Genomic DNA, 26,137 nt, shown 5'->3' on the forward strand with positions numbered 1-26,137 from the left:
CAAGTAGTCCTCTGGCATATCCAGGACCCTTTTATAGTACAAAAAAGCAGCCATCTCTGCCCTAGCTTTTACAAACACGACACCTGTCTTTGTGCTAAGGAAGGTATCTGGGGTATCTGGAGGTACCTTAGGAAGCTCCAGCAGATACCTTAGGAACTTATTCTGCCACACTTCCAGGTCTATCAGGTTATTATGATTGATCCCCCATATCTCAATACCATACTGCATTTGAGCAGTAAGAGGTGCGGCCTGCTGAGAGTACTGAGGGCCTGATAGAGAGAACTGAAGAGCCACTTTTGGCTCCTGGGCCTGAGGTTGCCCACCCATATTATAGCCAACCACGTGGCAATTCTCTCTTCTTTCTTTGCAGTTCTCACTCTTGTCAGAGGTCAGGGGAGTCATATCTCCTCAGGATCTTGACCGCTTTGACAATCTGGTCCTGAAGAGGGAGATCGAATTCATGAAGGCCCGGCAGCCCTCGGGGACAGGAACAGACTCCTACTCCTTGATGTCCTGCAGTGACACAGTCTCTTCCACTGGGAGTCATTTCACTTCTACCACAGTCAGTTCAGCTCGGGTAAGTGCCCTCTCCTCTCCTTCAGCGGTCTGATATGTGCCATGGTTGGATGTTTTCATGTCCTATCCCCTTTAGTTAACAAGATATAGCTGAAACTCAAACTAAACATTAAAGGTAAAGGGACCCCTGACCATTAGGTCCAGTTGTGGCCGACTCTGGGGTTGCGGCGCTCATCTCGCTTTATTGGCCGAGGGAGCCGGCATACAGCTTCCGGGTCATGTGGCCAGCATGACTAAGCCACTTCTGGCAAACCATAGCAGCGCACGGAAACGCCGTTTACCTTCCCACTGGAGTGGTACCTGTTTATCTACTTTCACTTTGACATGCTTTTGAACTGCTAGGCTGGCAGGAGTGCTAGGTTGGCAGGAGAACTAAACATTACATATATGTAAATGTGTCTTTGAAGATGGCCTGTAACTCAGTGGTAAAGCATCTGTTTTGCAAGTAGAAAGTCCCAGGTACATTTCCTGGCACATCCAGATAGGGTTGGGAATGCTCCCAGTCTGAAACCCTGAAGAGCTTCTCTGCCAGTCAGTGTAAATAGGGCTGAGCTAGGTGGACCCATAGGCGAACTCAGGCAGTAGGGTCTCCAGTCAATGACTAACAAAGCCCTACTATAAAACTTAGCCAGTTGCTCCAGGACTTTGCTGAGGAAACTTGGATGGTTGACATCAGTTAGAGGAGCGCTGTTCATTGTCCTGAACCTGAGAAACATTGATCTCCTTTCAAAGTGCCTTTGCCTTTGGAACCGGAAACTACAGACCTCTCTGTATAAGATGGCTTCTTACGTCTTCAGGCTGCTGCTTATTAAAACACAAATTGCCAGCACAAGATGCCAAATCTAGACTGGTATCTTAGTAAGAGGGGGAGCACTGGAAGTTTTAATCCTTTGCTCCAGTTCCAGATTGTAGGCCCTGTGCATGCAATTTCCAGGGGGGAGATGCAAGCTCCAACTAATAAAAATCAGATATATGGGGCACCATCCAAATTGCAAGCCCCCCTCCCATACAGGATGAAACAACCTTACATTTAAAGGCACAGCTAGGTATCGTCTCCATCTGATTTGACTTTATGACATCATCACATAGCCAAATGAGATGCAGTGGCAGCCACCAATTTGGATAACTTTAAAGGGGGGTTAGACAAATTCATGGAGGAGAAGACTATCTAGGCTACTTGTCATTAAGAGTGTGTTCTACCTCCACCGTCAGAGGCACTCTGCCTCTGAATACCACTTGTGGGGAATCTCAAGTGTGGAGAATGTTCTTGGGTTCAGGACCTGCCTGCAGGCTTTCCTTTGGGAAATCTAGATGGCCTCTGTGAAAAGGAGATGCTGGACTCGATGGGCCTTTGGCAAGGCTCTTCTTGCATCCTTAGGTCCTTAGGGTCTTTTCTCCCTGACTTCTGCCTGTTAAAACTACACCCAATCATAGACTTTGCCGCTTTCTGTGGGGCTATGTGGGGAAACATAGCCTTATGCATGCTCAGCTGACCTCTTCACCTCTCCCCTCCTGCCAACCTTCCCCGCCCTCAGAGTCATTGCTATATAACATCTCAGAGACCTCGTCACATACACGACGTCTAATTAAGTTAGCATAATCACCTCTAAGCATGCAGCCTCACCGCCACAAAATTAATTTGCTGGCCATAAAACACCTTTTCATCATAAACACATTAGCAGCCTTGGGAAATTGAAAACCTCTTTTAATAAATGGAGCTGATGATTCTGGTAGTTCAAAGGCAGGCATTGCCCAGGGGTGGAGGCTGGAGGAGGCTGGGAGTGTTGCCTGGAGATGGAATAGGAAACCACACTGCTGTGCTTTCTGAGGGCTAATTCTAGAAATATTATTAATTAATTTCTTCTTCTTGTTTTTGTTATACAGTTGATATGCCAACATGGCTTCTAAGCAGCTTACAGCTTTTTGTTCTGCCCTCACTCTGATTATTTAGAATAGGAGTGCGGCATCTTAGGCCCAGGGGGTCACCTGTGGCCCTTGAGGCTTCTCTAGCTGAGGTCACCGGCCTTCTTCTGTACCCTCCTTGAGTGTTTTTGCCTGCCTGTCCTCTGATTATTCTTCCTGCTTGACTGGATGTGTGGGTGTAGAAACTAGCCCACTGTAAAAAAAAAAAGGTAAAATTTGCATTCAGTTCTCCTCCTACTTTTGCCTTTGGTACTGCCCAGCACTGGCATGTGGTCCCTGCAAAGTTGCCCAGAAGGGAACACCATGCTGGGTTGCTAATTGGTGCAGCAAAATGGGAGAGTGGCACTCTGCTCTTTAAAGCACTGTGCTGTCTGCCCGTAAGCAGCCAGGCCTGGTTCAAGGTGTTCATAATTCCCTAAATGGCTCATAGCCAGTGGAGGCTGGTTCATGAGGGAAAATGGGGCACTGGCCAACCAACCTCAACCATTCCCGGCCTGTCTGTCTTCTTACTTTTCTATCTCCGGCATATTAAGCAGTTGGTCCCTTACCTTTCTCGCCCTGATCTGGCCACAGTGATCCATGCGACGGTCACCTCCAGGCTTGATTATTGTAACTCGCTCTATGCGGGGCTGCCCTTGAAGCTGATCCAGAAACTCCAGCGGGTGCAGAATGCCATGGCAAGGCTCCTTATGGGGTCCTTGCCACAGGATCACATTCACCCAGTGCTTTTCCAGCTGCATCGGCTCCTGGTGGAGTACAGGGTCAGGTTTAAGTTGCTGGTTTTGACCTTTAAAGCCCTATGCGGCCTAAGACCCACGTACCTACAGGACCGCCTCTCCTGGTATGCCCCGCGGAGGACCTTAAGGTCCACAAATGACAACATTTTCGAGGTCCCAGGTCACAAGGTGCTTAGATTGGTCTCAACTAGGGCCAGGGCCTTTTCAGAACTGGCCCCGACTTGGTGGAACGCCCTGTCAGAAGAGACAAGGGCACTGCGGGACTTGACATCTTTCTGCAGGGCCTGCAAGACAGAGCTGTTCCGCCTGGCCTTTGGTTTGGACTCAGTCTGACCCTTATGGTGTTGATTTATCGGCTACTTTTAAAATGAGGCTGCATTTTAAATTGCATTTTAACCTGTATTTTAAATTGTGTCCCCCCCCCCCCTTATGTTTTTACTGTGATTTTATTGGTGTTAGTCGCCCTGAGCCCGGCTCTGGCCGGGGAGGGCAGGGTATAAATAAAATTTATTATTATTATTATTACTTTCATCCATGTAAGGCTGGGGGGGACGGGACGGTCAGACCCTCCTCCTTAACCTCCGTGTTGCCCTACATAGAAGCAGGGAGCAGGATGGGGTCAAAGCTGGAATTAGTTGTCTCTGTCATTAGCTCTGGCGCCACCTGCTGTTCCAATGGGCACCAACCACCACTGCCCGAAGCCTAAGTATCTTCAGGAGAACACCCTCCAGTAGCAGCCAGCTCTGTCCTTAAGAAAGTAAACTATGCTGTGATCCTTGGATGAAGGGCAGTATAGAAATATAATAAATAATAATAAGATCAGCAAAGAAGGATCTTAAAACTAGGATTTGCAGCAATGACATGCACCGAAGGGCCTTCTGCATCAAATCACAGAATTGTACAGTTGTAAGGGACCCCTCATTCCTAAACGGGTGGCACTGTGGGTTAAACCGCAGAGCCTAGGGCTTGCCGATCAGAAGGTCGGTGGTTCGAATCCCCATGACGGGATGAGCTCCCATTTCTCGGTCCCAGCTCCTGCCAACCTAGCAGTTCGAAAGCACATCAAAGTGCAAGTACATAAATAGGTACCACTCCGGCGGGAAGGTAAACGGTGTTTCCGTGCGCTGCTCTGGTTTGCCAGAAGTGGCTTAGTCATGCTGGCCACATGATCCGGAAGCTGTATGCCTGCTCCCTCGGCCAATAAAGCGAGATGAGCGCCTCAACCCCAGAGTCGGTCACGACTGGACCTAATGGTCAGGGGTCCCTTTACCTTTACCTTTACCTTTAAGGGACCCCTCAAGGGCCAACAAGTACAACCCCTCCACACACTGTGGTGCACATTAGGGGCTACAACTGTTTAAACAGTTTGACATGAGGGCTGTAGCTCAGCAATAGAACACCAGCTTTGCATGCAGAAGGTTGCAGGTTCAATCCTCAGGATCTCTAGGTAGGACTGGGAGAGGATCCTTGTCTAAGGCCCTGAACAGTAAAGTGAGGGTTTGTATTTATAATTGTTGTTAATTTTCTGAATGCTTTGATTTTGGGTTTGTCCCCCCCCCCCCATATCTTTATGCATTATTTTTCTTTTGTCATGCATCACTCTGTTCTCCATTGGTGGACAAATGTTTCATAACAACAATTAATAATGTCAAATCACAATTAAAAACAACAAAACCCAGAAATGCAAAAGCAGCACTTAAAGCAGTTTTTAAATGGATACAGTACTGGGCGATATACACCATTGTTGAATCCTCTTTTTTCAAGAGCTGAGCTGGTACCATGGGTGTGTTTGAACACTGAACCTGAAGGATATATTGTTTGCTTATTTTACCCTCCTTCTAACATATTTCTCTTCTCCTATCCATTATTTTATCTTTTTTAAAATGGCCCCACCAGGAGCGACTCTTGTGGCTTATTGACCTCATGGAGGTAAGCAGCTCTTAATGGGTGCTGGCTGGGGTTTGGTTCCTGTTAACAAGTCACAGGGGAAATGAGCTGGATGGGACTTAGCCAAAGTACCTGCTTTTTCCAGCCTGAGGGCTACATTCCCATCTGGGCTACCTTCTGGGGTCACGTGCCAGAGGTGGGCAAAGTAAGAGGCAAAAGGAAGTGGAGCAACAAATAAAACTTTTTACCTTTGCACAATAGTCTAGTTTCTACACACAGTCCACCTGGGCAAGCAGGAGACATCATTGGAGTTCGAGGACACCTTCCAGCCAAGCATGAACACTCTAAGGAGGGTATGATGCTGGGCTACTGAGGGGTATTTCCTGGGGAGAAGAGTTGTGATATGTGGAAAGTCCTAAGGGCCAAATAGAGATGTTTGGAAGGCTGCAGTCAGCTCCTGACCCTGTACCAAAATCATTTCTTTCTTTCTTTTCTTTTTTTTATATACTTTTCTTTTCCTTTAAAAAAAATACAAATAAATATAAACAACCAAAATTACAAAAGAAAAATTCTTAATAATAATGGAAAAAGCTAAAAAACTACAAAAAAAATTAAAGTACATGGCATAGAACATAAGCCATTATGGGAAAGAAAAAGGAAAGAAGAAAAAGGAAAGGAGGAGGAGGAGGAGGAGGAGGAGGAGAAAAAAATGAAAAGAAAAAAAAAGAAGGGGGGAGAGAAAAAAGAGAAAAGAGAAAAGAAGAGGAGGATGAGCCAAAACACAAGAAGGTTCATCTATTGCACACTTCTGTCAAGGTCACAACAGATCATTATTCTTATCAATTCTCTCTATCTGCATTCCATAGAATCCCTCGTCTTGGTATCAGGGAGCATTTCCCTATGTAGTATCATTCTAAACGTAACCGGATCTTTCTTGATGAACCCTTATCCCCTAGATAATTATTTAAACATTCCCAAAATCATTTCAATCAGTGGTTCCCAAACACTTTTGGGCCACCATCCCCTTATGTCAAGGGCATTCCCCAGCCAAAGGAGTGCACCCAGCAGATATTGTCAAAGATAACATATACAGTCACTTCTACAGCTCTGGATACCTACACACCAATCTTGCAGCTAGGCCGCTGTTCCCAGGTCCACACTCTATGGAGCAGCTGTAGCAACTGGGGACCAGTCTTCCTCCACCTGTTTATGTAAAGGCTGTGTGCACATAGTCGGAGAATGCACCTGTGTGGCAACTTCCTCTGCTCATCCCTTTTCAATCCCCTCCTGGTTCTGGAAGACAGTGGCCTTCACTTGCCTCACCTACCTCTTCTTCTCACCCATCCTGTGCTCTACCCAGGGCCGTCTTAAGCATATTCAGAGCTGTGGTGCAAAGATCCTTCTGGCGCCCCACCCCCCGTTTCCCAGAGTTGTCATCCTTTTCCCAAACCTCTGCAGGGATCACTCTCCTCCCACGGGGGCTTGGAAAGGAAGCTGCACACCCACCAGCCATATTGTTGGCAGGGCGCAGCTTCCATCTTAAGCCTCTGCGGGGCTTGGGAGGCAAATTGCATGCCCACCAGTCATATGGTTGACAGGGCGCAGCTGGCGGGTATGCAGGGAGGAAAGCGGAGGCTGCCAGCAATGCTGCACAGCTCCCTCACTCGCTGGGGCGCCCCTGAAAGGCCAGCGCTCTGGAGCAATGTACCAGTGAACCCATTGGGAAAGACAGCTCTGTCTCTACCTTTCAGCTCTGAAAGCTTCCCCTGCCTTCAGCTCTTGCCTCCTGGCTGGCACAGGTCTCCACAAATCACTGCCCCCCTCTTCTGAGCCAGACTCCAGCCACCCTTCCCTTGGTGCACACTTGTCAGCATCTGCCCAGTTCCATAAACTCATCCCCAGTGCCCCCTACCCTGTAAAACGTGGTTTGCACAACTCAATACAGAAGATAACAACACAATAACATTCAATACAGTCCAGTTAACTGCACACTTATTAAAAATCCAGTTAATGCTTGGTTTAATTAACTAGTTCGATAAAACTGGTGAGCTTGATCTAGCGATATCAGCTTTTCTAAGTCTGATAGCCATTTACACCTCCAGCCCTCTACTGCAACCCCCTTCCCTCTTAACACTCCCTTAGGTATTCCCACTGCATTCCCACCCCCAAGGTATGCAACTGCCCATTATGGGAACCTTTGATCTAAATGCCAAATCACATCTGCAACTCAGCAGGTAAAATATGTTCAAGAACGTTTCCATGGCATATTTTATTGTGGCATATGGAGCAACAAATAACATTTTTATCTTCGCACAATAGGCTAGTTTGAGTGCTATCCTTCTAGTGCTATCAATCCCATTTCCTCTAAAATTGGTATTTCAGTAATTGTGTGGTTTACACAGATGACGGGGGTTGAAGGAAGTGACAAACAGCATATTGATCAGTTGAAATAGGAAGCTGCTTCCTTGATTCTTCCTCTCAGTGCCTGACCAATGCAAACCATCTGGCCAGGCCTGCTTTATCATCACCTCCCTGGCTATAGCTTGCTTTTTTCTTTTTGGATCACAGGCTGGTCCTCTAAGTGGGAGGTTAATTGTGTGCTGAGATAATTGGAAGCAGCTATGCCTGGTCATAGCATTGCATTTATTGCTAATTTGCTTAAAACAGAGCTGGCCTCAAAATGGGGGGCAGTGCCATAATGTTTATTTTATCTATTTTCCAGCTATGTAATGCAACACATGAGAGTGGTTGAACTATATCCACACACACATACTAGACCACCAGTGCTGCCTACCCCAACCCCTGTTGCCAAACCCCCTTCCTCTCCATTTACACCTTGCCCAACCTTTCATCCCCTCACAGCTCCTTCAGCTTCACCCCCACCACCACCCATATATTCTTTTTAGGAATTTAGGAAGCTGCCTCTGGTCAAATGGATCTTAGCCATAACCTGTTGAATATAGCAGAGCATATGCAGACTGTCCAAAAGCAGTCAGTTGCAGGGAGGATGAAGCAGGACCAAGATGCTGCTACCAGTAACTTGGTTACTTATAGGTTTATTATTTACAGCAGAATCGCAAGTTACTATATACAGGATACAGACACGGATCTTAACTCTCTCACTGAACAAGCTCCAACGAACTCTCAAACCACACACTGACCAACCAACCAACCAACCAGGAAGGTTATGAGTCATCATGCCTATGTGGAGACCTTGACCAATAGCAGAGTTGTATCCAAGGTCCCATATCTCTAGGCAAAATAACTCCCTCTGCTCAGTCTTCTTGGCCTTTCGCCAACTCCTTAATTGCTTCTGTGGGAAGCTGCATCAAACAGCACGTAGTCAAAAATCCCAACAGCCTCACAGGTGGCTGTCTCAGCTCCTGCTCCAAAACACATACGCAGAGGCTCTAACTTGTAAGTGAGACAGAGGTTCTTGTTCAGAGGTATACTTAAGGGGTTGGCCCCCGCCAACGGCACAGGTCCAGGAGGGGTGCAAAAATCATGCCTTTTCACACTGGGTTGCAGTGGCTAGGAACCTGCTTCCCCGCATGCCCACACACTCCTCAGGCCCCTCTTCCACTGTTTTTATTCTTCTCCCAGCCTCCTAACCTGGGATTTTTGTACCTTCCTCACCTCTTACACTGGGTTCTTCTCCAGTCTTCCAACACCTCCCTGTGTGTACAGTCCCCTCAGTAACCCAGAGTAGAGGATGCCAAAAAAGAAGAAGAAAAAGCAAAGTAAGGAAAGAAGAAGATAAAAATACTAAAAGAATGAAAAAAGAAAAGGAAGGAAAAGAGAGAGAGAAATAAAAAGGGATTCCAATTCTCCATCTGTCAGTTTTATATACAGTACAGTGGTACCTCGGGTTACAGACACTTCAGGTTACAGACTCTGCTAACCCTCACCCTCCAGTTTGGTCTGTAATTGATCCACTTGGATGTAGAGTTCCATTCCAGACAGCCCCAAGCAGAAGAATGACATTTTAAGGAAATCCTCCAATGTTAATTGAACCAACAGGAGGTATATACCTCATCTTTTCTGGTCCTTTTCTTCCTCAACAACACATCACCTTCAATAATTTTCTGACTGACGGCCCCGCCAGTCCCTTGACTGCCAGAGAGACAAACTAGCTATTTAATGTTTGCTTTTAAAAAAAAAAATTCTAATCTTCCATTTCCCTTGATTCATTTTCAGCATTATTTTGACATTTGATAATGGCATTTGGGCTATAATTAGATTTAAAAGCTGGAGGGGGGACCTGTATACACCTGAGAAGGAACTGATTTGGTGACAGGGAAATAATTATGTAAAAATAGTGTTTGTGTGTGCAAGAGAGGGGGAGAGTGGCATTTTTTAAATTTAAAGATTTTCTTGGGTTACAAAAGTACACACATCGTCTCTCATTTCAGATCACAGAGTCCTTTCCACAGATCAGCTCTATTTAATGTGAGATGTCGAATATAGTATAAAGTTGGGGGAGAAGAGAGGTGAGGATAGAGAGCGGGGAGGCAGAGAATGAGGGTAGTAAACTTTCATACTTTTGCATAGTGTGTGCAATGTTTTTGTGCCGGCATCATGTGGGTAGGTTTCTATTCATTCATTAATTTCCATTGGCTCTGAAGGAGATTGGGGGACAGGGCATGGCTGTGTGCCTATAACTGACTGCAGAGAGTTTTGTTTGTTGTTCCATGCGTTCTGTAAGCCTTGGGTCACCAACATGAGGCCTGCAAGTACCGTATTCTTCGCTCTATAAGACACACCAGACCATAAGACGCGCCTAGTTTTTGGAGGAGGAAAACAAGAAAAAAAATATTCTGAATCTCAGAAGCCAGAACAACAAGAGAGATGCTGTGCAGCGAAAGCAACAATTCCTCTTGCTGTTCTGGCTTATGGGATAGCTACGCAGCCTGCATTCACTCCATAAGCCACACACACATTTCCCCTTACTTTTAAGGAGGGAAAAAGTGAGTCTTATAGAGCAAAAAATACGGTACATATGACTCCTGCAGGATCCCATCCCCCCCCCCCCTGCTGAAATTAGGCCTGGAAGTATTTTTTGACCAGTAGATGAATTTCTTTCAATTCTAACAGTGGTACAAGTTTCAGGGTAGTTACAGCCAGAGGTGCAGTGGTCCAGGGTCACTAGAGGGAGGGGCAAACACCCATTACTATTTCTGCAGCAGGGTCTCTGCCTCCAGCATCTTAGAACCACACAATCAGCATGAAAGGATAGCTTTTAAGGCACTGAGGAAAAAGTCTTCTTAACCTTTGTTCTGATTGGAACTGACTGATAAGGGTGAAATGAGCCAAGTCAATCACTGAGAATTGTAGAGTTGGGAGGGTCAACACATGATCCCCCATCCAATTTGAAATGATAAAGCTTTGCAAATGTGCTAGTAGTTTTAGTCTTGCATCACTGAGGCAGAGGAGTTATTCTATATGTTCCAAAGCCAATCATTTAGAAACACTGAAAATAGAAGCGGCTTCATTTTCAAGAGAACTGTGTGCAAATTCTTCTATGCACAATGGAACTTCAAGGGAAACATAACTTAAGTCACCCCAAAAGAAGATATTGGAGCATGCCAAGCAATTTGCCCATGTACGCACAAAAAAATATTAGAGTCAGCACATGGAAATCTGTATTGATCATTGTGATGCATGCCTAATGATTATATAATCCTATAAGTGGGTGTAGTTATGACTTTGATGAGGGGACTTTGCACTTCAGAATTAGCCACTACAGTACTAGTTACACCAGAGGAGAGGAAGAGTTGCAGTAACTGTGTGGTGCCTACAGAAGTTTTTCTGGTTTGCAAATGTATCACAGGCCCCCCAAAGGATGTCAAGACCTGCTGCATGCAACCCAGAGAACCTTGTTTAAAAGAGAGGTGTATGATTTATTTATCTCCTGGTATGCCCCGCAGAAGACCTTAAGGTCCATGAATAAGCATAGTTTAGAGGTCAGACTATCCTCCACCAGGGCCAGGGCCTTTTCAGTGATGGCTCCAACCTAATGGAATGCTCTGTTACGTGAGACTAGGGCCCTGCAGGATTCAACCTCCTTCTGTCGGGCTGTAAGTCAGAGCTATTCCACCTGGCCTTTAATTTGAATTCAGCCTGATCTTTTATTTCCCTTCCCTTCTCTTCCCTCCCCCTCCCCTTTTATGAAGATCACCCACTCTGAGACCCCACAGCTAATTCTCCCCTGGCCTCCTCGCTTGCCCAAGTAGGACCAATTCAGCCAGCTAGCCCTGGGGATTATCTAGTGCTTATTAGATGGATTTCCCCTAAATTGATTTCTGAACTTTGAATTTTATTGTTATTCATGTTTTTATACTGTATTTTATGCTGCTTTTACAATTAAGTGTTTTAAATTTGTTGTTAGCGGCCCTGAGCCCGGTTTTTGAACCGGGAAGGGCAGGGTATAAATAAAAAAAAATATTATTTTATTATTATTATATTTATTTATTTATTACAAAATAAAAATAGGACCTTTATCTTCCTCCTTTGTGGCTAGAATACATCAGACTTGGAAGGGAGCAGAAATGGAAGTCAAAGCAACATCAATGCCCTGCCTGACATCTCACTGGTAAGGCATGTTCTCATCCAACCCACCACCTACCATCCTCAACCTTTACTTGCCCACAGTAATGCTGCCTCTCTATCAGGACCAGGACACATATCCAGGGTGCCACGCAATATGCAGCAAACATGCACTTTCTTGGCGTGAAGATATTAATCTAATTGGCAGCTGATTTTCATGATCACACCTTATGGCAGGCTTCCTAATTGGCCACCATCTGGCATATATCCCACTGTTCTATTGCTCTACAATACATTTGTCTTGAAATGTGAACAGCTTGAGTCTTTTTCGCTGGAAAAGTTTGATTTTGAGCAATTAGCAGAGGATACTAATCCCTATGGAATGGGGTAGGGGGTGAGTGGGGCAGAGCCTTACTTTGATTATGTCTGCAGCTCAGCTTCCATAACTATGGCCCAGCAATCCTAACTCCCCAGGGTCATAGTCATACATTTATTATTATTATTTTTTTATCATTCCAAGATTCCCTGGAGTTCTTTCTGCCCATCTCTCTTTGCATAAGGTGACCTGAAAAATTACAGGTACGGTATATCTTCGTTAGGGATGAAGGGAAAGCTCAAATCAGTACACATCTGAAGCTAAATCTGTGAAATTCACACTTACGCGAACTGAAAGGTAACCATCCTTCAAAAATTACACTTTTCTGAATTGTGTGATGCACAATGTGTACAAAAATGTAGGATCAAGTATGCATAAAAACACACATCTTAGTGAAAGTAAAATATAAGAATGCGTTATATTAGGGGGAATTGCTTGCAAAAATATGAACACGAGTCAAAAATGCAAACAAAATGAGTTTGTTGAGCTAAATTTGCACTGAAATGCTGGTGTTTTTCATGGGAGATGTTTAAAAATAATAATCACAAATTGCTGCAGAAAGTGAAGAACTGAATTCTAGATTGGAAAAATGAGAAAGCGAGATGACCAAAAGTGACAGATCCTTCTACTCCTAATCTAGGTATTTATTGCTGACACCTAGAAATGCAAGGTTTCTAGAAGTCCAGCTTTAACCTACTGAATCTTTCATATGAGAATGGCGTAAGTGTGCACTGTAATTTTGCAACAGAGGAGGATGGGAGAAAACAGGTTTACACTGCCTCCAGTCACACACAGAGGGGGGGGGGTAGAGATTAATCTACCTCCCATTAGCTGCTCTGCCCACCACTCCACCAACTCCAGTGGTTACCAGCCAGGGGTACCAACTTGAATAAAATATTGCAGGGGCCCAGGTAAGTCCCACCCCACATAACTGATCACATGAATGTGGTGCAAACCCCCCATTTGAATGGCAGTGCCCAGAAACTGCGGGGGGGCGCTGGCCCCCTCAAACATTTTATTGGGGGGGGTGAAGCCCCCACAGCCCCTAGGAGTTGGCTCCTATGTTACCAGCTGCCACTGATGCTGAGTATTTATTAAAGTGGACATTGGGTAAATGTAGGAATGGCACAGGCCTAATATTGCATTGATGCCCCACTTGTGGTTTGCAACTAAAATAAGAACCACTGGTTGTATCCAATTCAGTTCATTGAAATGATTGAATCTCAGTTTGGCCTCATCTGCACTTAGAGCCACTTTAAATAGTCACGGCTGGAAACTGCAGTTTCTTAAGGGAACTGAGAGTTTGTAGGCCACCTCCTTTCCCACTCCTAGAGTGGTTGAAGAAGAATAAGAGGAGGAGGAGGAGTTTGGATTTGATATCCTGCTTTATCACTCCCCTTAAGGAGTCTCAAAGTGGCTAACAATCTCCTTTCCCTTCCTCCCCCACAATAAACACCCTGTGAAGTGAGTGGGGCTGAGAGACTTCAAAGAACTGTGAGTGGCCCAAGGTCACCCAGCAGCTGCACGTGGAGGATCAATCTCTCTTCCCACGGAACTCTGAGAACTGTAGCTATGCAAAGGGAGTAGAGGTCTCCTAACAGCTCTCAGCACCTTTAACAAACTACTGTTCTCAGGATTCTTCGGGGGAAGCCATGCCTGTTTAGAGTGGCTTGATACTGCTTTCAATATATAGTGCAGTGTCCATCAATTTCAGTGAATCTACTGAGTAGGGTTGCAACCCAAGCACAAAACATAGCAGCAAGGCATATATATGCTTAAAAAGCTATAAATAAAAATATTGACATAAATTGCACTAATCAGGGTGCTAAAAAGAAATCTGCCATGAGTGGCCTAGGAATCCTGGAGCAAACACGAGTTTTTAAACCATGGCAGAAGTACCCAAAAGTTGGTGCCTGACTCATCTCCAAGGTGAGTAGGTGCCACCACAGATGAGTCTCCTTCCTGTACCATCGTAAGGTGAACTTCTACAAGCCATGCAGTTAATAAAGCCCTTCTATTAATGGTTCAGCCCTCAATATTTGAGACGAAGTTTCTTATATTCACTTCTGTTCTGGGTGGATACTTCTCACTGCCATAGCATCCATCTCTTCTCCACTGAGATATTATAATTTCAAGGTACACCTGGAAGTGGACTGCATTCCTTTGTCCTTGTCCATTCAGACTCCTCAGATAGAAACTCACTCAGGCAGAGCAAGGCGGTGGAATGGAATAATTCAAGGCTCGTTCTGCAACACCAGACACAATCCCTGCCATGATCAGCCTGGGACAGAGGATACAATACGATACTCTTTATTGTCATTGTCCCATACAGAACAATGAAATTAAGATGGAGGTGGATTATGCTGTTGACATCGCAGCATTCACCTGATATTTATTTATTCACTTCCATTTATGGCTCAATTCCCATGAAATATCTTAAAGTGATTTCACAACAGAAACAACAGCAGTGAATATATACATAGAAGTTCATATATTAAAACAATGATAGCATGCTTTTAAAAATTCAAAAAAAAAATTTTTTTTAAGTTAAATTAAAAAAATTAACACAGTCAGTTTTACTTTAAAGAAAATTATATGAAAATTATATACATATGGTAAAGGTAAAGGTAAAGGTACCCCTGCCCGTACGGGCCAGTCTTGACAGACTCTGGGGTTGTGCGCCCATCTCACTTAAGAGGCCAGGGGCCAGCGCTGTCCGGAGACACTTCCGGGTCACGTGGCCAGCGTGACATTGCTGCTCTGGTGAGCCAGAGCCACACACGGAAACGCCGTTTACCTTCCCGCTGGTAAGCGGTCCCTATTTATCTACTTGCACCCGGAGGTGCTTTCGAACTGCTAGGTTGGCAGGCGCTGGGACCGAGCAGCGGGAGCGCACCCCGCCGCAGGGATTCGAACCGCCGACCTTTCGATCGGCAAGTCCTAGGCGCTGAGGCTTTAACCCACAGCGCCACCTGCGTCCCCTTATACATATGGTATTTAACGCCAAATAAATTGGCAAAGATGTATAAGACTGTGTCAAATAAATGCTGGAAGTGTAAACATGTGGAAGGGGTATTGTTTCATATATGGTGAACGTGTGAAAAAGCTAAAGACTTTTGGGAAATGATACATAATGAGATGAAAAATATATTTAAACTGGCTATTCCTCAAAAGTCTGAAGCTTTTCTCCAAGGGATAATTGGGTCAGAGGTCCCAAAGAAGATGGTTAAATTATTTATGAATGGAGTATGCAGAACTGGCAAAGTTAATGGTGAAAATAAGAGATCAACACAAAGGACAATACTTTTTTGGAAGCCTTTTTTGGATTATTTGATAAATATAAGCAAATGAAATTGTGGACAGGATTTGAAATTTGAGTACTGGGAAGTGATAATATATGAAATAGACTATTACGTTGTACAGGAACAAGTATTAGGTGAAGTATGTGATATTATGCAGTATACAAAAGGGATGGGTATAAAAACAGAATGGAAAGGAACGTAGGAAGTCATATTGTAAGAAAAACCTGTAACAAATTTGAAGTTTAAATTAATTGGTTAAGTTATGAAAAATTAATCAAAATCATAATTTAAAAATCACAAACACTTTCATGGTTAAAAACAGTTTCAAACTCAGTACAGATACGAGCTGGGATGAAAATCTCCACTTAGAAAGGTTCATTGGGAAACAGAGATCGTCAGTAGGTACCAAAAACACAATAGAGACATTGCCTCCCCAATGTGCCACCGCGCTAACAGGTCCAATTCCAACCACTATGACACGGACCTCCTGATGAGATGGTATCTGCAGGAGGGCATTCCTTGGGTATATAAGTTATGAAACTACCTTTTAGAAACCTTGGTCCAAAGCTATTCACCAGGATCAGCACCATCAGTAGGAGCAAGTTGGGGGCTGTTCTCCAAAGCAGGAGCCAGGAAAATGTTTTTTGGGGGAGGGTATTCCACATTTGGGGTGCCACAATACAATAGCCCCTAATTCTGTTTGGTGTCCTCCCCAAGCAAAAACTGCATAACATCTACTTTTGAGGAATGACAAGTTTTGGAGAGTGGGCTTCTGAGAGCTAGAAACCTACAGCAGGGCCTCATTAGATCATCTCAATGTATAGGGCAGATTTCTATAGGAAACACAGCCTAGTCTAGTGTATGTACTTCAGATAGCAGAAGATGATAAGGCATAGGGCATAGCTCAATAGAAGAGGCCCTGCTTCCCCATGTGGAAGGTTCTTAGTTCAATCCCTGCTGTGTCTAGTTAAAAGGATCAGCTTGGCTGGAGATGGAGAAAGACCTTACCCAATATCCCAGAGAGCCCCTGCCAATCCAAATGGATAATACTGGGCTAGATCCTACCCTCTTGGATGAAATACAAAAGGTCTCATCTGCACTGGCATTCTGCCAGTTTTGGGGAATGCATCTCTTTACACAGGTAGTATCCTGATCTCTCAATCAGTCTCCTATTTTAACAGTGGTGTTGTTTTAATGGGATTGTGGGGTTTTTGCCTATTTTAATCATGGATGCTTCATATTTTAATATTTCTGTCACTGGTTTTCCTCCATCATTGGCTTAGAAGCCTCTTTGGGTGAATAAATTTGGTACATGATGATAACAGATGGACCAGTGGTCTGATAAGACAGTTGCACTTGTTCACCAGAAGTTTGATAGTGGCTGTTTATCAGAGGCAGGTATGGTACCACCGTTGTTTACCACCATCTAAAAAGGGTTGTTGTTGTTTTGTCTCTGTGGTCTAATCAGGATGATGTTTCCTCCTTCCCTGAGGAGCCTCCGGCCTTCAAGCCTCCTCCTCCTCCTTCTCAAATGACAGAAGACCCCTCTGCCCCCCAGGACAGGACCTCAGCAAACAACACCCTCAAGCGGCCCTCTTCAGAATCTTCCCAGTCAGGCCTGTTCTTTGTGGCGCCCCGGAACCCCACACCACCACCCAGCCTCTCTGAGAAGGATACAGGCAGCATTGCCTCCTCCTCCACAGAGGACTCCACCTCCAGCGCCATCTATGCTTCTGTCTCTCCTGCCACCCATTCCTCCCGGAGGCCCCTGGATGCCCACTTGTTGCTGGTCAACCAACACCTGATTGGGCCCTTCCCTCGGGTCCAATCACCAACACGGCTGAAAAACCCCTCTCCTGAGAGAGCCACACAAATCGGCACCCTTCTAAACCCCAGTGCACCATCCCCTCCACCTCCACCACCTCCATCCCATCCTGCTCCTCCGCCTCCCAGCGAGAAGGGAGGTGGGGAAGCTGGCACTGCACAGCACTTTATCATGGTGGAAGTTCATCAGCCCAACAGCGAACCAGATGTGAATGAAGTGAGGTCTTTGCCCCAGGCCAGAGGTGAGGATTTCTTCTCTTAGTGGACTGGTTAATGATGGGCATGTTCTGTCCTTTAATGCGTTTATAACCTGCTTTTTGCCAGGCATTTGAGGAGGGTCTCAAACACCAGTTAAAACATCGGTGGGGTACCATTTGCAGTCCAAGTGCCACATTTCCTTCCTGGCAGAGGAAAGGGGGCTGGGGGGAGCACACTGCCCCTGGCACCACCGGGGAGAGGGGTACCATCGTGGCTGCCCCCCGGGCATTCACCATGCACTGGGCACCATGTTCCCGCAGGTGGCATGCCATGCTCCCAGGACGCACGCCAGGCCCCCTTGGGCAGCATGCCATGCCCCTGGGGCACACGCCACACCCCCAGGACGCACAGCAGCCACGCCTGCTCTCCACCCCCGGTGCCAGAGCATGCAGCTTTGCTACAGTCCTGGCCACCTACCTCACAGGGGCTGCATGCCAGGGGTGAGCAAGGACCACAGGCAAAACTGGGCAAAACAAGGGGTGTAACTTTTACCTTTTTTCCTCATAACAATCCTATTAGGTAGGTTAGGCTGAGAGCTTGTAATTGGCTCACGGTGATAGCTCAGTGGGTAAAGCATAATAATATCAGGGTTGTGCATTTGAGCTTCACGTTGGGCTAAATATTCCTCTGTTGCGGGGGGGGGGGGGGGGTTGGACTACAGGACCCTCACGGTCCCTTCCAGCTCTACAATTTATGATTCTATTATTTTATGTGAACTTTACAAGCAAGCTGGGATTTGAACCTGATTATCTGAGTGTGTTACAGTGTACGTTGGGTAGGCAGGCAGGGCAGGGGCAACACAGAGCTCACACCATGACCCTTGGTATCAAGACTGGAATGCTAAAAGCAGGTAACCTCTTGAAATTTCTGGATGGCACAAAACACCACAACTTGATTTTTGTGTGTTTCATTGTGGATGGGGTATCTCACACACACATATAAAATCAAACAATTAAATACACTTAATGGAAACTAATTAGCTACAATATGGATCAGAGCAGCAGAAACATGAAGGGGGGGGTATTGGGGTGACAAATCTCCCCACTGAAGAGGGCCACCTTCTCTTGGTAGCTAAGAGCCAATGTGCCCTTCTGAAAACTCTACATATTCAAAGGGAAGGGCCACAATCCAGTGGTAGAGCATATTTGTTTTGCATGCAGAAGGTCCCGGCATCTCCTATCATCTCCCAAGAGGGGCTGGAAAAGACTTCTGACTAAGACCATGGAGAGCTGCTGCCATATACTAAGCTAGACAATACTAAGCTAGATAGAACCAATGTCCTGACTCAGTTACATACCCTCCAAGTGTCCCTGTTTTCCAAGGATATGCCCAGAATGACAAAAGCTTCTCTGTGTCTCTCCATGGCTGCTGCTTCTGCCAACCTCCTCCCTTGGGCAGCTCATAACAGCTGCTGGAGAACAGAGGAGGAGAGCCTGCCACTGTCCCATGTGACAAACCATTTCTGAGGGGCAGGCAGAGGGCAGGAAGAAAGGCGGAGCAGAGTGGAGTGCAAAGAGTCTTGATTTTTTTTTAATTAAAAAAGTACTTTGTGTGTGTGCATCTAATCTTGCCCCTTCCTAAACTTTATTTATTGGTGTATGTTTTCCTTTTTGTAAATTTACCAAAGAATAAAATGAAATCAGGATTAAGGGTTTTTCTCAAGATGATGGAGGGTGTGTGAGCTGTGTCCCATTGGTTTAGTGGTGGTGGCACTCACCCTTATCCTGATAGGAAATGATTGGGGGGGGGGGAGAGAAGGTTAAGGAGGGTCGGGGGGAGTGAGAAATGTCCCTATTTTCATCTGAGGAATGTTGGAGGGGTAGTGATAAAGCGGGATATCAAATCCTAATTTGAAGGCTCTGCCCAATCTCCTCTTATCCGGAGATCAGCACCACTACTTGTAAGGGAAAATCCACTAATTAGCATAGGGCTCTAATAATGAGGACTCCAGAGCAAAACTTCTCAGATAAAGTCTCCAGTCTCCCCCGCCTCCCCATTGAACCTTGCAAGTACATTTATAGCTGTAACTTTGCTTCCCTCTTGTGATACTGTTTGCTAAACTACATGCATTTGTTCCTTCTTTTTATAGATTTTTCCCTTTCCTGTTAAGACTGTTGTTATTCCTCTATTTTCTGCTGTTCTAATATCAGGAGGGGGGGGGGTTCTCAAGATCTGTAGGGCATCTTAAAGCGACAGAGGCCATAGTTCACCGATTAATTTTCATTTATTCATTTAGCAATATATTAAATCATCAAACCTTCTAATCAGGTGACATGAAATGTACATTAAAGTTACCTACAAAATCAGAAGCTAACAATAAGTTAGCCAAAAAGAAAATATTCAGAATAAAATCAGCAGTTTTAAAATTAATGTTAAAATGCACGTTAGGTTTACATGTCTGGGCAGGTTTGCTTAAACAACAACACCCAAAAAGCTTTTAGCAGATGCTGAAAATGGACATGCCTAATGGCAATGGATAGGAAGTTCCAAAGTGGAGATGCCACTGCAGTGAAGAAGTGATTCCTTGCAAGTGTGGAATGGACATTAGATGATACTTGTGCCAGTGCCAGTTCTGCAGACTGAAGAAGTCCAGTGGGCACTGGCAGAGGAAGAGGAGTGCGGGGGAAGTGCACCGCCCCAGTCAGCGCAATCCCGGTGGGGTGCCATTGTGGCTGCCCCCCGCCCCCGCCTGCAGGGTGCCACGCCCCCAGGACACATGCCATGCTCCTGTGGGCGGCGCACCATGCCCCCAGGACACGCACCAGCCCTACCCCCACCTACTCTTCACCCCCCCCCCCGGTGCCAGAGCATGAAGCTCCGCCACTGCCAGTGGGCATAAATATAGGGTTAGGTGATCCAGCAAGTAAACTGGTCCCAAACTGTTAAGGGTTTTCTGCAGTCCAATCCAGAAGTAAGAGCAGCAAGATGTAAAACTGCCACCCATCAGCTGGTGAGTGGAGGAAGAAATAGTGTCCAAAAAGAGTGGCACCCACAACAAATCAAAAGATGCCCATAAGGCTCTAAAAGGTTGTCAGATATTGCTATAGACTTCAGAGCATATCCAGTGCTGTGTTTAATGTGTTTGGGTTATCCAGGCCCCTCCAGACTGGTGCTTGATTGTGGGCACAGTGTGCAGCAGCATACCCTTGACACAATGATAGCGTCTTAAGTAAAGGTAAAGGTACCCCTGCCCGTACGGGCCAGTCTTGACAGACTCTGGGGTTGTGCGCCCATCTCACTCAAGAGGCCAGGGGCCAGCGCTGTCCGGAGACACTTCCGGGTCACATGGCCAGCGTGACATCGCTGCTCTGGCGAGCCAGAGCCGCACACGGAAACGCTGTTTACCTTCCCGCTGGTAAGCAGTCCCTATTTATCTACTTGCACCCGGAGGTGCTTTCGAACTGCTAGGTTGGCAGGCGCTGGGACCGAGCAGCGGGAGTGCACCCCGCCGCAGGGATTTGAACCGCCGACCTTTCGATCGGCAAGCCCTAGGTGCTGAGGCTTTAACCCACAGCGCCACCAGCGTCTTAGTGGCAGGCTTATTCTGCTTCAGTTTGTTCCATGATTCATCCCCGCTGCTGTCCGGAAGGGAACTGTAGCACAGTGGACATGGGACAGACAAGCAAGAATAAACCAGAACATTTGTGCCATAACACGGTAAAGGATTTCAGCAGGAAATTACGGGTTGCATGATCACCCCAAAACATTTGCCCAATGGCTGCCCACAACAAATACTGGAGACAGTAGATTGCCCCTCATGGAACGACAGTTCCCACCACACTTATCAAACTACAGTTCCCAGTGTTTTGGGGGGAAGCAATATGCTATGAATGTGCTTCCAATGTTTTGTGTGGCCTCATTAGATCAGGGCTCCTTACAAATTCCACCTCCGACAGTCAGCCTGATTCCTCTCCTCTGGCGCTTTCTTAACAGCCTTTCTCCCATTGTCATCTGCCGCAGCCTCGACACTCTCTCAGCTTTCGGACAGTGGGCAGACCCTCAGTGAGGACAGCGGTGTGGACATCGGGGACACAGAGCTCAGCGCCAAAGACAGGAGCCGGCCGCAGGGTCCCATAAAAAGCAAGAGCCCACAGGAAGCACCACTGAAGGCTGATGGGCCCTTAGAGGCAGGCCCCAAGCCGGTAAGACATCACTGGGTACCAGCCATGGGAAACAAAAGCAACATGTGGGGGAGGTCAGTCCTGAGCCACTACCAAAGAACCAGGTGAAGGGTTTCCCAGTGGCTGATTCCCAGCAGACGATTTTTAAAAGTGCATGTGTTGAAAATGAATCAGAGTAAGGCATTCATTTTTGCAGTCCTGGTCTGGAGACAGATGATAGAGGGAATAATAATATTGATGATGATGCATAGGTTTTGATCATTCTGAGCACTACGCATGGTTGGTGTGCTGCCATCCTTAACAACAGCACTATATGTTGTTGTTGTTGTTGTTTAGTCGTTTAGTCGTGTCTGACTCTTCATGACCCCATGGACCAGAGCACGCCAGGCACTCCTGTCTTCCACTGCCTCCCGCAGTTTGGTCAAACTCATTGCTGGTAGCTTCGAGAACACTGTCCAGCCATCTCGTCCTCTGTCGTCCCCTTCTCTTTGTGCCCTCCATATTTCCCAACATCAGGGTCTTTTCCAGGGAGTCTTCTCTTCTCATGAGGTGGCCAAAGTATTGGAGTCTCAGCTTCAGGATCTGTCCTTCCAATGAGCACTCATGGCTGATTTCCTTAAGAATGGAGAGGTTTGATCTTCTTGCAGTCCATGGGACTCTCAAGAGTCTCCTCCAGCACCATAATTCAAAAGCATCAATTCTTCGGCGATCAGCATTATATGGTGGTGTTTATCTATCCTGGCCTTTCCTGTATGGAGGTTGGGGTTACATATATGCCCCTGTCCTTGTTCTTAATTTAGATACCACTTCCCATGAGGCATCCCAATGTAACCAACAATATAACAGAAACGTTGATAAAACAGTTGCATATATAAAAGTAGCTGAAGCAATGCCAATTGAAGACTATTCCACAAGAGGGCAGCATAGCTCATGCTTTCTAAAAGGAGAAATGCTTTAGATTCAGGGGTCAACAAACTTTTTCAGCAGGGGGCCGGACCACTGACCCTCAGATCAGACCTTTTGGGGGGGCCAGACTATATTTTGAAAAAAATATATGAACGAATTCCTATACCCCATAAATAACCCAGAGATGCATTTTAAATTAAAGCACACATTCTACTTATGTAAAAACACGCTGATTCCTGGACCATCTGCGGGCCAGATTTAGAAGGCGATTGGGCTGGATATGGCCCCAGGGCCTTAGTTTGCCTGTCCATGATTTAGAACTTCTAAAAGTTCTAAAAGGAGAAATGCTGGAAGGTGTTGTGTTGGGGGGGAGTTCACAATCGAGTGACAGCTTCAGCTTTCACCCCAAACTCCTCCTAATCCTGGTTGGCCCTTTGTTTCTGGAGCACCATTCAAGGTGTAGTTGGCCACAATATTGTGTTTTAAAGTCGTGAATCCTGAACTGGGGGAAGGGGGGCTGATTTATATTCAAATAGTAAAAAGGGAGCAAAAGCTTTGCAGGAGTGTGTTAGAAGAAGTAAATAATAACCCTGGGTTGTTGTGCTCTTTTCCTCCTCCACCACAGCCAGGTCTCCTGGAACCAACATCCCACCTGATTCGGGTGACAAAAAGTGCCCCTACCTTGGGCATTGCCATTGAAGGAGGAGCCAACACTCGCCAGCCGTTGCCTCGTATCGTGACCATACAGGTAAGGGAGCTGGTGACTGGTGCTCTCAGTCAGTGGCAGGTACATCTGTTTCAGGGTCCAAAATGATTAGAAACGTATCAGAGCAAGGCTGCAGCCTGCACTGACTAGATGAGGAGGTTCCCCAGATGTGGTCCATGAACCACCAGCCCTCCATTCAGGAGGTCTGCAGCATGTCTATGTACTTGTGGTTGAAGATAAGAGCTGGCACACCCTATGCATTCAATATTCATATTGACTTTAGGCTACGTTTCTATTTCTTACCTTGGATTTCATGGTATTACGTTTTGAATTCTGTAAGATGTAATAAAATGCAGTATACAAGAAATAAAAGAAGCACTGAAATACAATTAAAAATCATGCAGCATCTGGCATAGTGCTTTTCATTTACTAAAGAGTCAGAAAAATAATTAAGTGGTCTGCCAAGACCCTTGGCAGTTTCCAAGTTGTGCTTCCATGGCGGTTCCAACCTTTTTAGGTCCGTGGGCATATTTAGGTTTTTGGAGCAAATGCATCCTCTCTGGTCATTTCTCTCTCTACCCTCACCCTGGCTCAACATCCCTGCATCAGCCACTAAACACAGAAGGAAAAACTGCTGAGACAGTCCTTAAAGGGGAGTGCAGACCTTCAGCATTCAACCCTACAGTACGTGAATGAATCCCACTGTGTTCAATGGAATTTACAGTGGATGCTTGGGTTGCGAATGTGATCCATGCAGGAGGCACATTCACAACCCGCAGCATTCGTAACCCACAGTGTCGCATCTGTGCACACGTGGGTTGCGATTCAGTGCTTCTGCACATGTGCAAAGCGCGATTTAGTGCTTCTGCATATGCGTGAGCACCGAAACCTGGAAGTAACCTGATCCGGTACTTCCTGGTTTGGCATGGTGCACAACCCAAAAATGTGCGACCCGAAGCATCTGTAACCCGAGGTATAACTGTATAATGAATTTGATTGACTAAAACGTTCCTGCAATTAATTGAGCAAAATACTTGTTGTTGTTTTTAAGTTCTGCATTATTGTTAGAAGAAGCCAGTGTGGTGTAGTGGTTAAGAGCGGTAGTCTTGTAATCTGGGGAACCAGGTTCGAGTCTCCGCTCCTCCACATGCAGCTGCTGGGTGACCTTGGGCTAGTCACACTTCTTTGAAGTCTCTCAGCCCCACTTACCTCACAGAGTGTTTGTTGTGGGGGAGGAAGGGAAAGGAGAATGTTAGCCGCTTTGAGACTCCTGAAAGGGAGTGAAAGGCGGGATACCAAATCCAAACTCTTCTTCTTCTTCTTCTTCTTAATACATGTATTTTATTCATTTATTTTAATCTCTTTATCAACCACCCAATAACCACAGTTCTCTGAATAATGTGCAAAATGAAATTGAAAGTCAATGTTACGATTGTTGTGAGCAGAACTCACAACAACATATCAGCTTGTTCTGCCTCTTAATATCTTCTTTCTTTCTTCTGCTCTTGCTCCAGAGGGGAGGCTCTGCCCACAACTGTGGGAAGCTGAAGGTGGGCCATGTGATCCTGGAGGTGAATGGAGTGGCAATGCATGGGAAAGAGCACCGGGAAGCAGCTCGCATCATCGCCGAGGCATTTAAAGCGAAGGACAAGGACTGTGTTGATTTCCTAGTCACTGAGTTTAATGTCTCACTTTAGGGATAGGGCCCAGAAAGGTCCAAAAGCCAAATGCAAGAAAGAAACAAAGCAAGAACAAGGGTTCGAATAGACTGTCACGTGCATGTTAGCACACGTGCACTATCACAAGACCCAGATAACTCCCACCTGAAGCCCAGCAACACATGTACGCATGCCGCGCACAGAGCACATGCAGGATATATGCTTTGGGTTGTTGCATTGGTACTCAAAGCAGCTTCTCTGCTACCACTCCAAGACTGAGCCTGGCCTGGTGGTCTGTGGGAACAAAGAGCAATGGAACATAGAGGAGAAAGAAAGAGAGTCAGTCACCTCCTGATAATAGTTCTTTCCATAAACCATTCTCATCTGGTTGGTGAACTATGGCGTAGATGTCCCATCTCTGCCTATTTTGTCTCTGTGTTTGAATGACTTGGCCAGTCACTTGTCTGAATACCTCGCCCCACCCTCTCTAGCTCTTCCATTGCTTGCACCGTACAGTAGCATTTTGCACCTGCTTCAGAGCACCTGTGGGTTGGGTGAGGGAAGAGCCCACCTCCACTTCTCGAGCAGTCCTAGAGGAGAGAGGGGCCTCCAGGAGGCGCCATTTGTAATGCTTTGGGGTTTAACCTCTGTGACACACCTGGCGTGAGGTTCCTATACTCTGCCTTCCCACCCATTCACAGCCTGCCATGAACAATGCCTTGTAAATGGCCAGCAATGTCACTGTATTTATATATGAAAGAGCTTGTGCTTTTAATTTTTCAATAAATGAAATATGTTAGGAAATGACAACTTGTTTGATTGGTTATAACAGGGTGGGGAACCTCAGACCTAGGGGGCCAAATGCAGGCCTTCTCTATTTAGTCCTCAGTACTCTCCCCAGACAACACCCTCCTTGAGTGTTTTTGCCTGGCTAGGATGTGTCCTTCAACTCTTGACAATACCTCTTGCTTGTCTGGGTGGAGGATAGAGAGGGTTGTGTGCATATAGAAACTAGCCCATGGAACAAACCCGTCTGCCTCTGGCCCCCGCCCATCACTGGCATGTCAGGGTTGCCCTTAAGAAAATGCAGACCCCAGGCTGAAGAATGCTCCCCAATAGAACTTGCCCTTATGAGGCAGTTACAAGGAGCAAAGGTCTCCGTCTTCCCACAGCTCATTAAGTGTCCTCATTCCCCTGTTCCTTCCCAAGCAATCTGAGGCTTGTCGTCATCTCTGCCTTTGCTCTGCCCTTTTCATACCTCTTCAGGTTCTGGGAGACGAAGGGGGATAATAGCTGGTCACAGCAGGAGGGGGAGAC

The 26,137-nt window shown here is 46.1% G+C and overlaps 1 protein-coding gene across 3 annotated transcripts in view; it reads left to right on the forward strand.

Annotated features, from left to right (window-relative positions):
- The window catches only part of WHRN (whirlin), a 123,340-nt gene extending 97,716 nt beyond the window's left edge, over positions 1 to 25,624 (forward strand). The window contains exons 7-13 of one of the 3 annotated variants that reach the window (XM_079962015.1): positions 371 to 577; positions 5,133 to 5,165; positions 11,644 to 11,715; positions 16,816 to 17,413; positions 21,363 to 21,571; positions 23,082 to 23,204; positions 24,677 to 25,624. In XM_079962015.1, the coding sequence (XP_079818141.1) occupies positions 371 to 577; positions 5,133 to 5,165; positions 11,644 to 11,715; positions 16,816 to 17,413; positions 21,363 to 21,571; positions 23,082 to 23,204; positions 24,677 to 24,859 (1,425 nt within the window). In that variant the 3' untranslated portion in view covers positions 24,860 to 25,624. The remainder of the gene's footprint in view (positions 1 to 370; positions 578 to 5,132; positions 5,166 to 11,643; positions 11,716 to 16,815; positions 17,414 to 21,362; positions 21,572 to 23,081; positions 23,205 to 24,676) is intronic. The other 2 variants (XM_079962016.1, XM_079962017.1) reach the window with 2 other exon arrangements.
- Positions 25,625 to 26,137: the final 513 nt, after the last annotated feature.

This window comes from Podarcis cretensis (assembly GCF_951804945.1).
Source record: "Podarcis cretensis genome assembly, chromosome: Z".
In the NCBI taxonomy this organism is placed as follows: Eukaryota; Metazoa; Chordata; class Lepidosauria; order Squamata; family Lacertidae; genus Podarcis; species Podarcis cretensis.